This window comes from Typopeltis vanoorti, chromosome 3, assembly GCF_054136105.1.
Source record: "Typopeltis vanoorti isolate ZY-2024b chromosome 3, IOZ_Tvanoo_1.0, whole genome shotgun sequence".
Taxonomy (NCBI): Eukaryota; Metazoa; Arthropoda; class Arachnida; order Uropygi; family Thelyphonidae; genus Typopeltis; species Typopeltis vanoorti.
The window spans coordinates 34481255-34496890 of NC_143551.1; the positions used below are offsets into that span (position 1 = coordinate 34481255).

Consider the following 15636-nt stretch of genomic DNA (forward strand, 5'->3'; position numbering starts at 1 on the left):
TCATTTTGTATATTGGTTTAAGCCAATAAGAATGCAATTTAGTCGGCTAAATCCCAAATTGCCAGCCCATCCTCTTTCATTCAGTATCCAGGTTGATACCCAACAGGGTGCACCACTAGAAGGTGAGGATTGGACATTAGTCCAGGAGCACTGGTCTGTTCTCCACATTCCTTTAAAAGCTATGTGGAGGTCGCCTCTCAGTTATACAGCTTTGACCCTTAAGCACCCCATATGCTTTAAAGAAACCTAAATTACACACACATCAGTAGCACGTTTCCTTCTTTTGTCTCACTCATACTTTCCATCCTTCTATGTATAGTATCCACCAGATTTTGATAATATGAAATATGTATTTTGGACCATTCCTTCTTACACATGACCACCATTCCTATGTACCTTTCTGGAATTACTGGTAAGTATCCTGCATATGTTGGTTCAGTTTGTCCTGAAGTTGTTTGTTGGTTTGCGATATGGTTTCTGTGTAGGCCAGTCAAATTTTTCTATATAATTTTCCTTAATTCTTATTGCAGCATCACTTGATAGCATAATAGTTTATTGTTATGTTGGATCTGGTCTATAATGTTAGCATAATGTAGAAAGCATTCCATTATTTGAAAGTATTACATATCCATTTGCATTCATCCTTCTGGACACTGTAAAAAAATCTGTGTCCATGCCATAAGAAACAGCTTCATACAGTTATATCTCAACTACCAAAGCACACATTGATATGATGGCTGCATTGAGATGTAAAGCATTCCCAGGCATCTGTTACACCCATGCTTCCCCTCCAGTTCAAAACAGTTGTTTTGTGAATATTCTCCATATAACATTTCCATCACTCTCTGGGCTGGAGAGTGATGTAGCACTCCTCAGTAACTGCACAGGAGATAAATTGTGGCTCCTAATATAGCATCCTAGTAGCCTGAACCTCTCTGCAGTCTACTTGATCTCATAGTTTTTGTTTATGGAAGTCATTGCATTACAGAGAAACTATTTTTAGAATCAGCAGTGGATCTGAATCTGAAACACTCCTATGGCTGCATTAATCTTCCAAAATTCTCATTATGATCATCTACGAGATGAGCTGTTCACACCAAATTAGAACTCTAGGTCTTTTGTCTGTTACAATTTGAATTGTTTCCTATATGCTCATTTTCACTTGTGTATTAAAGCAAGTAGTTGTGCTGTGAAGATGCTGGTTTGAAATCTAGCGAAATATAAGCCAATTAATTTTTATTTATTTATGATTTTTTGTTTTGGTGTTGTAATACCGTGAAAAACAAGAGATAACAGTTGAAAATTTGCTGCCTAATATAAAGAGGAAAAGCTTCTTTTCCTCTTGTAACTCTACTCTACCAGCTTAAAAACTAATATTTTGTTCAAAGGCTCTGCCAGTGTATATCTTTGTAAAGTGATCAGTCAGTAATTCAGCTATTTCCTGTGTTCTGTCATCAAGCCACCACCACATTCATTAAAAATATCCTAGCTTAGTCATTCTTCCTTTTTATTGCCACATAATGAATGAACGTTTTGAAATTACTTTTGTCTTATTCAGGTAATATCCTTGTATTCTGATTTTGCCTTCCTTACTATTATACTATTCACCCTTCTTGCCTGTGCTTGTCCTACGCTTGACCTTGCTGATCACCTTTCTCCTTACATTCCTTCTACAATTGTTTTTTAAATCACCTGCTTGATGATACTGCTCATCTACTTAATTCCTATCTGATTATCCTCTTGATTCTAGGTATGCATTCTTCTACTACTACTTCTTTCCAAAATCTCTTGGTCATTTTTCTAATTTCTAATTACCTTCTCCGTAATTCCACATATTTGAGGAATTACAGAGAAGGTAACCCCTTTCTTAGCTGAAAATTCCACATGCTTTTCTACCTCCAGTTAGTTCAAGACTACTCTCCTCAGTTATTGGCAAAGCGGTCACTAGTGATAGACAGATCCTCTACATTCTAGCTCTAACATTCTCAAATCCCAAGTACCTTCATCACATGTTGCTGCAGGTAGACGTTATTAAATGTTGAATTGTTATTATTTGTAATAAAAGACTATCATGAGAGAAAATAAATATATTTTCTTTTGTGATAGTCTTGAAAAGTTTAATTTATTATTTATTAAATACTGATAATTGATTGCACTTTTGTAAAAAAATAGGCTGTGACTGGTGTCAGATTTTTGTACTGAAATCTAAGCACATAAGTAGGAGCATGGATATGTATTTTGCTATAATTCTCAAAATCAATCTTCACTTCCTCAATAATTTTTAAGTAAATTGAGTCTTCACACTTGTTATATACAAAAATGAAAAACAGACTAATAATACTAAAATGCATTAAAAATACACATACAATATCCTGAACTATGATTACAGTAACTCATCTTAAAATCTGAAAAGCTAGTTAACTAAATCACATCTTATCTCGGCTCATAAAATGCTAACTAAAAAGCGCATCTGTTTCTCTCATCATCAGCAGAAAGAGTTCATCTTGAAAACCATTTTTCTCTTATGATAGTCTTGAAAATAACTGTTGATTTATTAATTGTGGAGAAAGCTGAGAGGAGACCTCCACATAGCCTTTAAAGGAATGCGGAGAACCGACCAGGGCTTCTGATCTAATGTCCAATCCTCACCTTCTCGTGGTGCACCCTGTTGGGTATCTACTTAGATACTGAACGGATGAGGATGGGCTGGCAATTTGGGATTTAGCTGACCAAATTGTATTCTTATTGGTTAAACCAAAATATAGAATGATGGTACAAAATGACAAAATTTCATGCTGGCTGGGGTGTCACCCGGTTAAACAAGGCCCCCGTTGTTTTCGCCAGGGAACCAAGGCGAACAGCGAAAAGTCAGCTACTGGAACAAATCTGAAAATAAACCCCAACTCAACATCACCAGAGTTAAAGATCGGTACTATCAACGTAAGAAGCCTGAATGGCAAAGAAATGGAGCTAGCTGAGAAATTAGATAAGTACCAGATCGACATAATAGGGGTGACTGAAACAAAAAAAGACCAAAACTGGTGAGATCTTTCTGAGCAATAAATACAAAATGTTATATTCAGGCAATGACAATCGAGGAAAAGAAGGAGTAGCCATAGTATTCAACACAAAATATGAGGCTAATCTTCTTGAATGGCAGTCAGTCTCAAGTAGAGTAATGTGGGCAAATATGAGAATGGGCAACTGGTTAATGAGACTTATTTGTGCCTATGGTCCCACAGAAGGTTCTACTAAGGTAGAAGTGGAGGAATTTTTTGAGGCTTTAGAAAAAGCAACTGACAATGAAAAAGGAAAAGTTGGTCCTTGTTGGGGATCTAAATAGCAGAGTAGGAAATGATTGTGAGACATACAAAAATATTTTGGGAAAATTTGGAGAAAAGAGCAAAGCTAATAATAATGGCAAATATATGTTCGATTTCTGCTCAGGACGTGGTTATTACTAACACCATGTTCCAACATAAAAATGTGCACAAATTCACATGGAGAGAAGAGGCTAGGAATAAGAAAAGTCTCATTGACTATGTTATTGTTGATAGTGATGTTTTCTCCCTGGTGCAGGACACCAGAGTGTACAGAGGATTTGAAATTGGAAGTGATCACTATTTAGTCTTGAGCAGGATAAAATTGAATTTCATATTGAAAAGAAGAATGTAAGAAAGTTTTAAAACAAATAAAAGTTGAGCAGCTCTCAGATGTGACCTGTAGGCTAAAATACACAAAGATTATTGAAGAAAAAATGAAAGAGTTTGAGAACAGGAATCAAACTTTGGAGATTCAGTGGCAAACTCTGAAGAAAACATTGATTGATTCTGCCAGAGAGGCATGTGGTGAGGTTATCTGTAAGGATAAAAAAATCAGAACTCCCTGGTGAACACAGGAAGTTAAAGAGGCAGTGAAGGAAAAGAAGAAAGCATATCAAAAACAAAAGTCATGGGAGGACTTTGGCAAGAATATAGAAAATAAATATCAAGAAGGTGGCAGAATATTCTGGAGGTTGTTGAAGAAGCTTAAGAATGGAGGAAAGAGTGCTGTAAAAGGAATTAGAGATGATAAAGGTGACATGAAAACGTGAGAAAAAGATATCCTTGAAGTATGGAGTAATTACTTTGAAAAACTGCTAAATGAAACAAGCAGTGATGACAGCACAGTGGTAAAAAAAAACACTGACCAGGCATGCAGTCATCATCATCAAATTCCTGCCATGTACCCTCAAGGGGTGTACAGGATATGACAGTACTACATGAAAAAATTACATCATTACTAACTTCCTATCTACAATTTTCCTCCAAATCAGTCTGTTACTTTTCAAGATTCCAACATTATCAGATCTTATATTTCTATCGTCTAAGGCACATTGTACCGTATCAATCCACCTATATCTTGGTCTTCCTCTGGGTCGTTTTCCTGGCAAGAACACTTGTTTTGCTAATCTTTCCTATCCCATTCTATTTAAGTGACCATACCACCTGAGATTAGCTCTGCTAACGCATTCCTGGATGCTGACAATGTCAAGTTCTTTCCTAATATCCTCATTTTTAATATGATATTGCCATTGATGTTCACGCCTTTAATCTCTCTCTCTAGTCTTTGGTCAAGTGTTTTACTTCTGACCCAGCTCTCAGATCCATAAGTTAAAACTGGTTTGAACACTGTCTTGTATACAGCTAATTTAGTGTTCCGACTAATTTCTTTCTTATTCCATATGAATTTATTCAATTGACTTCCCACCATACCAGCTTTGCTGATTCTGTTGTCTATTTCTATATTTAATTTACCATCTTCAGTAAAAATCTTGCCTAAATAGCTGAAATGTTTTACTTGTTCCACAGGTTCTCCATTCACAACACAGTTGACATTTTCAATGATTCTGCCTATTTTCATTGTCTTTTTATTGCTGACCTTCATACCATATCATAACTTCTCTATCTTTTACTTGTTGGTATGTTTTTCAACATACAAGTAACACGTGAGAGTAATGTAATCACTCTTCGTGTTTGATGTACAGTCTCACTTTCATTGCTGTATGCATTTCAAGATTCCTGCTGTTAACCTCCCAAACAGCCAGGACGTGTATAGATGTCCAACTAAATCTGGATATGATTCAGCCCACCTGTTTAAAGAACCAGGATAAGAATTGCAATTTGACCGTCCTGTCCATTAGAAGGCGTGATAAATCCTCATGCTGAAGAGAACTGTTAATCGGATTATCTCATTTGTAGCTACCTCTCAATTGCCTATAACAAGAAACACACATCCTTGTTCTATGCTGGGTAACTGGATTTTAGTTATATAGGATAGACTAAAAATAGCGAAATTACTTATATTTTTGTTTTCTCTTTTTATTGTACAATACAATTTTAATTTCTGGACAAAATAAAGGTCTTGCATAATTTCTTCACTTAAATATTGCCTTATCTTGGAGAACCAATTTCATTTTTAATTTTTTTGTGCTAATTTTTTTCTAATCGCTTTCTAGACAAAACATTATTCTTTGTTCTCAAAGAAATTAATTCACGATAATTATTTGAAATATTCTTTTAAAAAAAGAAAAGAAAACTGACGTTCCGGATTATATTATTTTTATTTTTGTACAAACCATCAAAATCGAATAATACTTCACAGATTTCCTGTAGAACACACTGGATCAACTTTGCTTTATAGAGAATAACATAAAATTCTTTAATCATATGACTAAATTTTTTTTTTTTAATATTATATAGTAATCTACTGTTCTTTGTACTTTCACTTTCTTGGTTTCCCTGTATAATTGGTCATTACAAAATGAAATTAACAGGAATATTATAAAATTCTTTAAATGGTTGGTAATGTGAATAATGCTGTCATTTTATGATTCATATGAAAAATGATAGCATTATTCACATAAAGGGGGGGGGATGTAAATAAAGAAAGAAACTTTATACTTATTTTATTAAGTTTACATTTTCCCCCATTTAGAAATTAACATCTTATGAAATGCGTTTGAACAATTCATCGCCAGAAAATTAATTGCACAAAAATATTTCGGATATATATGAAAAAAATAAGTAATGTTTCCCATATATGAAAAAAAAAATATTTTATATATTATTTAATATTTTGATTATATTTAGTTTTCTGAAATTTTTTAATCTGTATATTAATGTTCTTTCCTACTACAGGCTCTGTACATGAAATATTAATTGTTACAAAACTTGGATAGGGTGGTTAGGGAGAAAGGGCACCATCTTTAAGAGGATTTAGGGATAATAGTTATTTCCAACTAATATTTATAGTTAAACTATTTACATATTTCTATTAACTATAATAACTATTCTAACCATTAACAGTTAAAATAGTTATTAGGGAGAATAAAATATTTAAAAATAGTTAAGGAGAAAGGGCAGAAGAATATTTATTTTTCTAACTGTTCACTATTTTTATGTTCTGCACATTTAGACACCCATCCAGGTGTGATATATTTGTTTATCTGAACTAATTCGGAAGGTGGCATGTTTCAGTTATTGAATACAAATGTATTTTGAAAACGACTCCACTTTTCCTGCATATGAAAGGTATGTTGTATGCTGTTATTGTTTACAGAGCCAGCTTAAGATCATAGGTGAACTTTTGAGTAATTATATTAAAGAAAATGATAATAAAATTATGTAAATCAGCATATGCTAAATTGCCATTTGCGGGTGCAATACAAGTCTTTACCTTTTCCTCCAATACTAGTATTTTATAATACTAAGAGATTTTAAATTTTATATTTAATCTTCTTTACTGAAAAAAAATATATATATAGATAGATAGATTTATAATACTAAGAGATTTTAAATTTTATATTTAGTCTTCTTTACTGAAAAAAAATATATATAGATAGATAGATGGATGTTCCCAAAGTGAAATACATAATTATTTCTCTTGTGAAGTTTCAAAAATAAACTGTAATCAGAAATATCATGTCGTAAACAACTGACTAAATAGTGTACCCTCTCTCACCATTGACCTGTGGATTCAAAACTCGCAGTGGACACAGATGTTTGTAATTGTTTTTAGGTAAAAGATGAATTTCGTCATCTGATGTGAGACCACAGCACTGCTTATTGGAGGCCTGAAGTGGCTTGAGTGGTTTCCATGTTGATCACAGAATTTGAGCAGGATTTCCAAATCAGGTTAAAATGAATAAAAATTACAATGAAACGGAATTTAAGAAACTCGCCGATCAATAAATATATTACTTTCATTGTATAAGAATAAAAATATTATGATTATCTAATTAAAATCTGCATAATACATAAATACATTAAAAATAACTATTTTGTGAAATTTATCTTGGAATTTTACTGTATTTATTTTTCATATATATCGGTATCAATGCAATATCATTTCAATTTTTTAGCAAATGACATTTTATTATTATTATTATTGTTCCGGGAAACTTCAAGGAGTCGACAGACTCATCGAGGGAGGCCCTAACATCATGTCAAGAACAACTATTCAACATTCACACAGTATCTATCATACCTTGCCTTGAACTTGCTCACTGTCATAGCACCCACAACAGACTCTGGCAGCTTATTCCACTCATTTACCACTCTCCAAGTAAAGAACCTAGCTCTAACACCCTTGTCAACCATGCTCTTGCCCAGCTTCCATGCATGGCCCCTAGTCCTCCCACCACCAGTCATATTTTCAAAAATATCTTCTGGATCAATCTTATAAAAACCCTTCAGTAATTTGAATGTCTCAATCATATCACCCCTCCTTTGCCTATCGTCCAATTTCTGCAACCCACAAATCTTCAACCTATTCTCATAAGGTTCATTCCACAGACCTGCTATCATCTTGGTCACTCGTCTCTGGACCCTCTCCACTTCCTCCCCATCACGAAGAAACCCTGGTGCCCATAACTGGGTACAGAAGTCCAGATGGGGTCTTATCAAGGCTCGATACAGAGGAACAACAACTTGTTCGTCTCTGCATGTTAAAGTATTTTTCAGAAGTCAAGTGATTTGGTGAGCTGTTTTACTTACTTTTGCAATGTGCCCCCTAAACTTCAACTTCCTATCCACCAACACTCCCAAATCCCTGGCCTCATCAATCTCCTGGAGTATGGTTCCACCAATGCGATATACTGCTGCTATTCTTTTCACCCCAAAGTGCATAACCTTACACTTTGGCACATTAAATTGACATCCATTTTTCCTAGCCCAGTCCTCCAAACTATCCAAATCATCCTGTAAAATTTTGACATCCTGTGCACTCAGAATTGCTCTACCCAACTTTGCATCATCAGCAAACAAGTGAACACTTCCTCTCAGATCCTTTCCTATATCATTGATGAACAAATTGAAAAGCAGTGGTCCAAGAACAGAGCCCTGTGGCACTCCACTAGTCACAAGCCGTCTTTTAGACTCCACTCCTGAATAAACCACTCTTTGATATCTCTCCTTCAACCACCCTCCTATCCATCTCACCAACTCTATATCTATCCCCATCTGCTCCAGTTTACTGATTAGGGTTCCATGTGGTATCCTATCAAAGGCCTTGGCAAGGTCCAGTAGTATCACTGTAAACCCATTACCCCTATCCAGTTCAGCCGTCACTGTGTTATAAAACGTGGGCAAGTTACTGAGGCATGATCTACCCTTCACAAAACCATGTTGTCCTCCATACAATATCCCATTTTCATCTATCCAATCCTGTATTCTTTTCTTGACTAATTTGTCTAAGACCTTGACAATGATTCCTGATATGCTAATCGGTCGGTAATTTACAACAGCAGTCTTGGAACCACCTTTATGCAGTGGAACTATTTTCCCCTCTTTCCACCTGCTCGGGACTAACCCAGACCCGAGACTCAAATTAAACAAAATGGTCAAGGGTACTGACAATTCTTTGGCTGCTTCTCATACAACACGAGCTGGTATACCATCCAATCCCACAGATGTATTGACATTGAGGTTATGCAATAGACTACTCACCTCCACTTCATTAACCACAATTCCCGTATAATCTACTGGTTTATTCGTTTCTGCAATGTCACCACCTGGATGATATACTCTTGCAAAGTGCTCACTCAGTAACTCAACTTTAACAACTGATTCAGTTACCTCCCTACCATCGGCATTCTTTAAAATCAATCTGCCATGTACATTTTTCCTTTTACTTGCTACATATCTAAAAAACTGTTTAGGATTCTCTTTAACCTGCATGGCCAATGTTCTTTCGTAATCCTTTTTTGTAATCACATTTTCAATGAATTTTTTCTGTGATGAATTGTCTGTGAAGATTCGTTTCAGAAGATAATGTTTATGTGCAAGATAATTATTAAAACATTATTTTGTGAATAATTTTGTAATACAAAATGTGCCATTTATTTTTTTCCTATTTATGCAGAGCTCTGAATAACCTGAATGGCAATTCAGCATCATATTGCACATCATTTATATCTTTGAAGAGGTAAGAATCACTATTTTAAAAAATAATATTTATTATAAATAATACTTACTAAGAAATGATATTCTTGTTTAATGTTTATTCTTGTTTAATCCTTTATCCAAGTATAGGCAAAAAAAGTTTATGCTTGAAGTATCTTCATAACCTGCTTACTTGATTTTTATTATTATAGAAGCTGATGATGATTAACTAATATAGAGGGTGATGACTGCACATCACTTGCCTTAGTATCCCATAATGCAAAATACTTCCTTTCAGGTGTGCAAAATGTTATAGATCATGGGTAGTGCCACTATCCAGACTGGTTTCAGCCTTTATCGAGAGCTCATCAGTGAGAGCCTGACCCAGGAAGATATCAAGGTTGAATTAATGCAAGTCATATATTTCCCATTTATAAGTAGTGAAAGATGTATCACTCAATTATTAAAATACTCTGGATCAGAGTTAGTTGCAGAACATTTTTTCAGTTAGTTATAATTAAATTAAGCTTCCTGTGAGGTGGGCGATGAGTGTAACATGCAACACATCATGGTCATCATATGGGCTGCAGTAAGATAAGTTAATTTTATATTCATTGTGTAATTTTTAGATTGAATGTTTTCATGTGATATTTGTGATTGGAACACAGCTTGATTAAATATTTTAGACAATGTTATTTTAAATTATTTGTTTCTTTCATTTTGAAACTTTTTTTGAAACAAAATGGTGGTGAATAGGAGATTGTTGTGTAAATCAGTGCAAAAGACAAAGTGAATGATGGATTTTTTGAGAATGACATGACACTGTGAGTGTAATATGGGAGATTTTACTGATGTTTATGTGGAAAGGTTGAATAAGAGAAAGCAACAAATGTGTATATGCAGGAAATGCAAAATGTTGATGGCCCACAAGGCTTATTTGAATCAGAGTTAGGAAAAAGGCAGCATAAGTGAAACAGATGTTGAAAAAGATTGTGAGAACATTAAGAAAGTGCATGAAACTAAGAAGGTGTACGAGAATGACATTTAAAAGCAGAGTGTAAGTAACAGTAAGATGACAAGCAGGGCTGACATAGAAACAGCATGTGCAACTGACAGTAAAATAGAGAGAGAAAGAGAGAATGATATCAAAATGGTGATGCAAGATTTGAAAGCTGGGTTGGTGAAGATGAGGCAAGAGTGTACGTGGAGTGAAAAGAGATGTATGGTGAGTGAAGAAGACTGCATGAATGATGTTCAAACGATAGAAGTAATGAGACTTTTCGAGTGACATTGTATGGATTTGATTATTACATGTGTAGTGAACAAGATGCTCAAGGTTTGTGTTTCAAGATGTAGAATGAGTAGAGTAATTAAGGCATTGGATACAAGAAGGAAGCAAACAAAATGGTAGTGGAAATAGGAACAAATGACTTTATTAGAAAACAAGGAGAATATAAGACTGGATATCGGAAGGTTGGGAAGAATAAAAGATAATAGTGTGACAGGAAAGCAGTCAGTTCATAAGCACCACTTGAATCCCTCCTTCCTTACTCTTTTGCTCTTCCACGTCATTTCTTATTTGCTCAGATCCACTCTCTGCACTCATTACTCTCCTGTCCAGCAGCAGTTTCAACAAATGACTCTCACTGAAACCATTCAAACTCAGTTCAATCTTATACAATTTCATTCATACTTTAAATTCATCCCACACATTCACAAATCATGCTCTTTTCTCTTCACCAATGTCTGTTAACATATTCATAATCCTTGCTCTCCATTCAACTCATCATTGGTCATAACCAGGCAACAGAGTTTGAATAGTTTTCGTGTGAGTCATTTGTTGAGACTGCTGCTGGACAGGAGAGTAACGAATGCAGAGAATGGATCTAAGCAAATAAGAAATGATGTGAAAGAGCAAAAGAGTAAGGAAGGAGGGGTTGAAGTGGTGTTTATGAATGAAGAAGTGGGTAGCATGAGCATAAAGAATGAGAGAAGCAAGACAGGAAACTGAAGGAGGGGATTCGGGGTGGATAGGGTAAAGGTTGATGCTTAAAAAGGAAGTGAAAATGTGAATAGACAAGAAAGGAATGGAATTGCCTGTGATGTACGGGGTACAGTTGGGTTTGTAGAGGTGGGTGGTGGGATGGAGTGAGAGAGAAGTGGCTCCAGGAAGACATGGTGAAGTCACATCTATTAAGTAGTACATGTGAACTTGTTATAGATCCAGAAATGATCTGTTATGTGTATACTCCCAACTATATAAAAATCAACTAAATGATACTGCAACAAAAATGATCAAAGAACTAAATGCAATCTCTCCACCAGCAGAGATCTTTGAAAATGACATCTTGGAAGAGGAGGTGAATAAGGCTATATAAAACATCTCAAGAACAACAAGAGTCCTGGAAATGACAACATAATAGGCGAGATGTTAAAATATGGGGGAGAATCAGTTGCAAAAGAAATAAGCTATGTAATGAAATACGGAGATCAGGGTATGCCTCCGAAGAGTGGAAAAAATCGGTCTTGGTTGTTCTTCATAAGAAAGGCAGTGCTTTAGAATGCACCAATTATAGAACTATTGCATTAATGAGTCATCTTGGCAAAGTGCTGATGAAAATACTAACAGTGCACCTGAAGGGTCATATGGAGGTACATCTTCCAGATGAGCAAGCCAGATTTCGACAAGACCGAAGTACAGTGCAATAAATACTCGCACTAAGACTAATAATAGAGAAAGCTCGAAGAAAGAACAAAAAGATATATATTGCTGTTTCGTGGACTTCCAAAAAGCATTTGATAATATTGACCAAAACATAACATGGGCTGTCTCGGAATCCTATGGTGTGGACAATAAATTGATCCGCCTGCTGAAAGATATAAACAGCTAAGCACAAGCAAAAATCAGAGTAGCAGGTGAGACTGGAGATTGGTTTGCCACTAGTCAATTCACAAGACAAGGGGACTCAATATCACCAATCATCTTCATCACACATCTGGGAAGAATACTAAATAAGATTAAAGAAGAAGTTGGAGGTATTTCAATAAATGGCATGAGAATAAACTACCTCTACTTTGCAGATGACATCGTCCTGATTGAAGAAGATGCAGCAAGTCTGGAACAGACATTGCAAACACTATACACAGAAGGAAAAAGATATAGACTAAATGCCAACTTTGAAAAAACTAAAACAGTGATATTCGGACAACAGGAGTTACTGAACAGAGTTACGATAGACAGATTTCAACTGGAAAATGTGGAACACTTCACATATCTTGGATGTCGCATGACGCATGACTTGGACCACAAAAAAAGATAAAATATTAGAATAGCCAGAGCAACAACTATTTTAAAAGCCATGGACAAAATATGGAAGAGCCAAGCTATAAGGATGCAAACTAAACTGTGCATTGTAGAAACCTGTATCTTCAGCAGCATGCTCTATGGATGCGAGGCCTGAGAGAATCTGAAAGGAGGATATTGGCATTTGAGAGGAAGTGCTATAGAAAGATCTTGAGAATAAGCTGGATACAAAAAGTGAACAATGAGGAAATCTACAGACGAATACAACCAAACGAAAACCTGATCCAGAAAATAATCAAAAGGAAACTATGTCTATTTTGGCCATATATGTAGAATGAATGATGAGAGAAAATGAAAAACATTGCTGTTTGGAATGATTGAAGGAAAGAACAAAAGAGAAAGACCGAACAGAGAATGGGGCGATAACATCGTCAAATGGTACGGAAACTCTATACACAAATTGAGTCATCTTGCACAAAACGGAATGCAATGGAAGAATCATATCAAGATAGCAGACACCTACGGGCATTGGACCCATGGTTGTTAATGATGATGTTTATACAAATGTTAGTAGTATCAGAAACAAGGGGAACAAAATTGTTGCATTGATTGAGTTTGTTCACCCAAAAAACTGTTGGAATAAGTAAGACATGGCTGGATGAGGATTGCATTCTGGCAGGAATAGAGATGGAAAGGTATGATATTTTTACTCAAGACAGAAACAGTAAAACAAAAAGGAGGTGCAGTGCTGTTATAGATAGAAAAAGATTTATGCCCATGCCAGGGGAAAATAGTGGTTTTGAGATACTATGGTGGTAGATAGAGGTGAATAGAATGAAATATTTAGTTGGATGTTGCTATGGACCTGGTAATGTTGTGGGCAGTGGCCATGAAATGTATAAGCAAATGGGAAAAGGGTGACCATTATGGATGATTTTAATTACCCATAATTAAAAATATGTCGATATAAATCGGGATGACAAGATAGCATCTGGAAGTAAAGAAAATTAATTTCTTGCCTTGAGTTACAACTACCTCAGGCAGTATGTAACAGAGGATATGTCAGTATCAAGGGTCTTAGATGACCTCATCAGATGATATTGTGATAAATGTGCTTTCAAATCTCCCTCTGGTTGGGAGTGTGACCATGAAGCGATTACCTGGGTGGTTGCCAGTCATGAGAGGATTTCTGCATTGTACATTGTGAGAAAAGAATATAAGTGAAACTGCAAGACTGGTGATTATGTATTGCTCAGGAGACTGCTCACAATTGTTTCATGGAATTAGGAGTTAGGTGGGAAGGAGATCAATCAGTGGTGACTCGTACATAAGCACTGTGCCTCCTCCCCCAAGGAAATGATGAAAAAATTAAATTTTGTCTGTGTTTTTAAATAACAATGCTTACAATATTATATAAATGCAATGCAACATGTTAAAGGTTACAGCTTATGTTTTGACATTGATTGAATAGTTAATAATTGGAATTGTTCCATTAACACTTTAGATTTCGAAACACATGCACTGCGATCTAACGCCGATATTCTTTTGCGCTTGTCATTTCACATTACGTCATTAGATACACTGCTGCTTGGGTAGTGTATCATATACTTGTGCGTGCTATTTCTGTGAGATATGAAACGTTTATTATCGATGCTTGTTCATGGTGAATTATTTTTTGTAAATCTTATTTTATTTTGTTAAAATAACATATAATTATTTATTTATTATAGATACAAGGCTGAATTATGACAAGCATCACTGTTGAAAATATGAAAAGAATTATATTTTTTCAATTATCGTTACACAAAATAAATGCACTGCGATCTAACGCCGTTATTCGTGTGCGCTTGTCATTGCTATTGATACGAAACTTTTATTAGTGGTGTTTGTTCGTGGTGAGGATGAAATATTTTTAATAAAGCAATTTTTTAATATGTAAATTTATTTATTAATAAATTTGTTACTGATTAAGAAAAAGAAGTTCTTTGTATATGCAGCACCCCCACTTAAAATTTTCACTGGCTGCCATCAGTTTTCATCAGTTCCATGAGGAGCACAAAGAACAAGCAAGAAATGCAACCTAGTTGGTAAGGGTAGGAAAGGTGCAGTATGAGCATCAGTTAGCTAATGAAGCCAAAAAACACTAGGGAGTCTTTTTGATATGTAGCCAGCAGAAAAAAGAATAGTTACGAAAGGATGACATTGGTTGAAGAAAAAGGATATAGTTGAGATATTAAATGAGCAGCTCATAAAGGTATTTCATCCTCGTGAATGTGACATGTGGAGTTTGAGAGCAATGGAGGAGGAGGAGAGACTGTGAGTCAACAAGAGATGTGTGGGGAAATGAGTGAACTTGATACAAGTCTGACTTGATGATATATCACCACATGTTTTGAGGGAATGCACCAGGGAGTTGACATCTGCCTTGGCATACTTATTTAATGATACTTATACCAAGGCAGATGTCAACTCCCTGGTGCATTCCCTCAGAACATGTGGTGATATATCATCAAGTCAGACTTGTATCAAGTTCACTCATTTCCCCACACATCTCTTGTTGACTCACAGTCTCTCCTCTTCCATTGCTCTCAAACTCCACATGATGTCACATTCACGAGGATGAAATACCTTTATGAGCTGCTCATTTAATATCTCAACTATATCCTTTTTCTTCAACCAATGTCATCCTTTCGTAACTATTCTTTTTTCTGCTGGCTACATATCAAAAAGACTTCCTAGTGTTTTTTGGCTTCATTAGCTAACTGATGCTCATATCCACTCCTTTGGAACCTGGGTCAGGTTCCAAAGGAGTGGAAGGAAAGCAAGATTATATTGCTTCATAATTGAGATGACAGAGCTTAGCTTTAAGTTATAGGCTAATCTGTGGGTCAGATATTGTGGTTAAAGTGT

The 15636-nt window shown here is 35.5% G+C and overlaps 1 protein-coding gene across 2 annotated transcripts in view; it reads left to right on the forward strand.

Moving 5' to 3' along the window:
* Positions 1 to 15636, forward strand: part of LOC150108036 (uncharacterized) — a 91725-nt gene that overhangs the window by 30757 nt on the left and 45332 nt on the right. The window contains exons 2-3 of one of the 2 annotated variants that reach the window (XM_090415533.1): positions 6457 to 6572; positions 9403 to 9465. In XM_090415533.1, coding sequence (XP_090271659.1) covers positions 6532 to 6572; positions 9403 to 9465 — 104 coding nt within the window. In that variant the 5' untranslated portion in view covers positions 6457 to 6531. The remainder of the gene's footprint in view (positions 1 to 6456; positions 6573 to 9402; positions 9466 to 15636) is intronic. The other variant, XM_090415532.1, reaches the window with a different exon arrangement.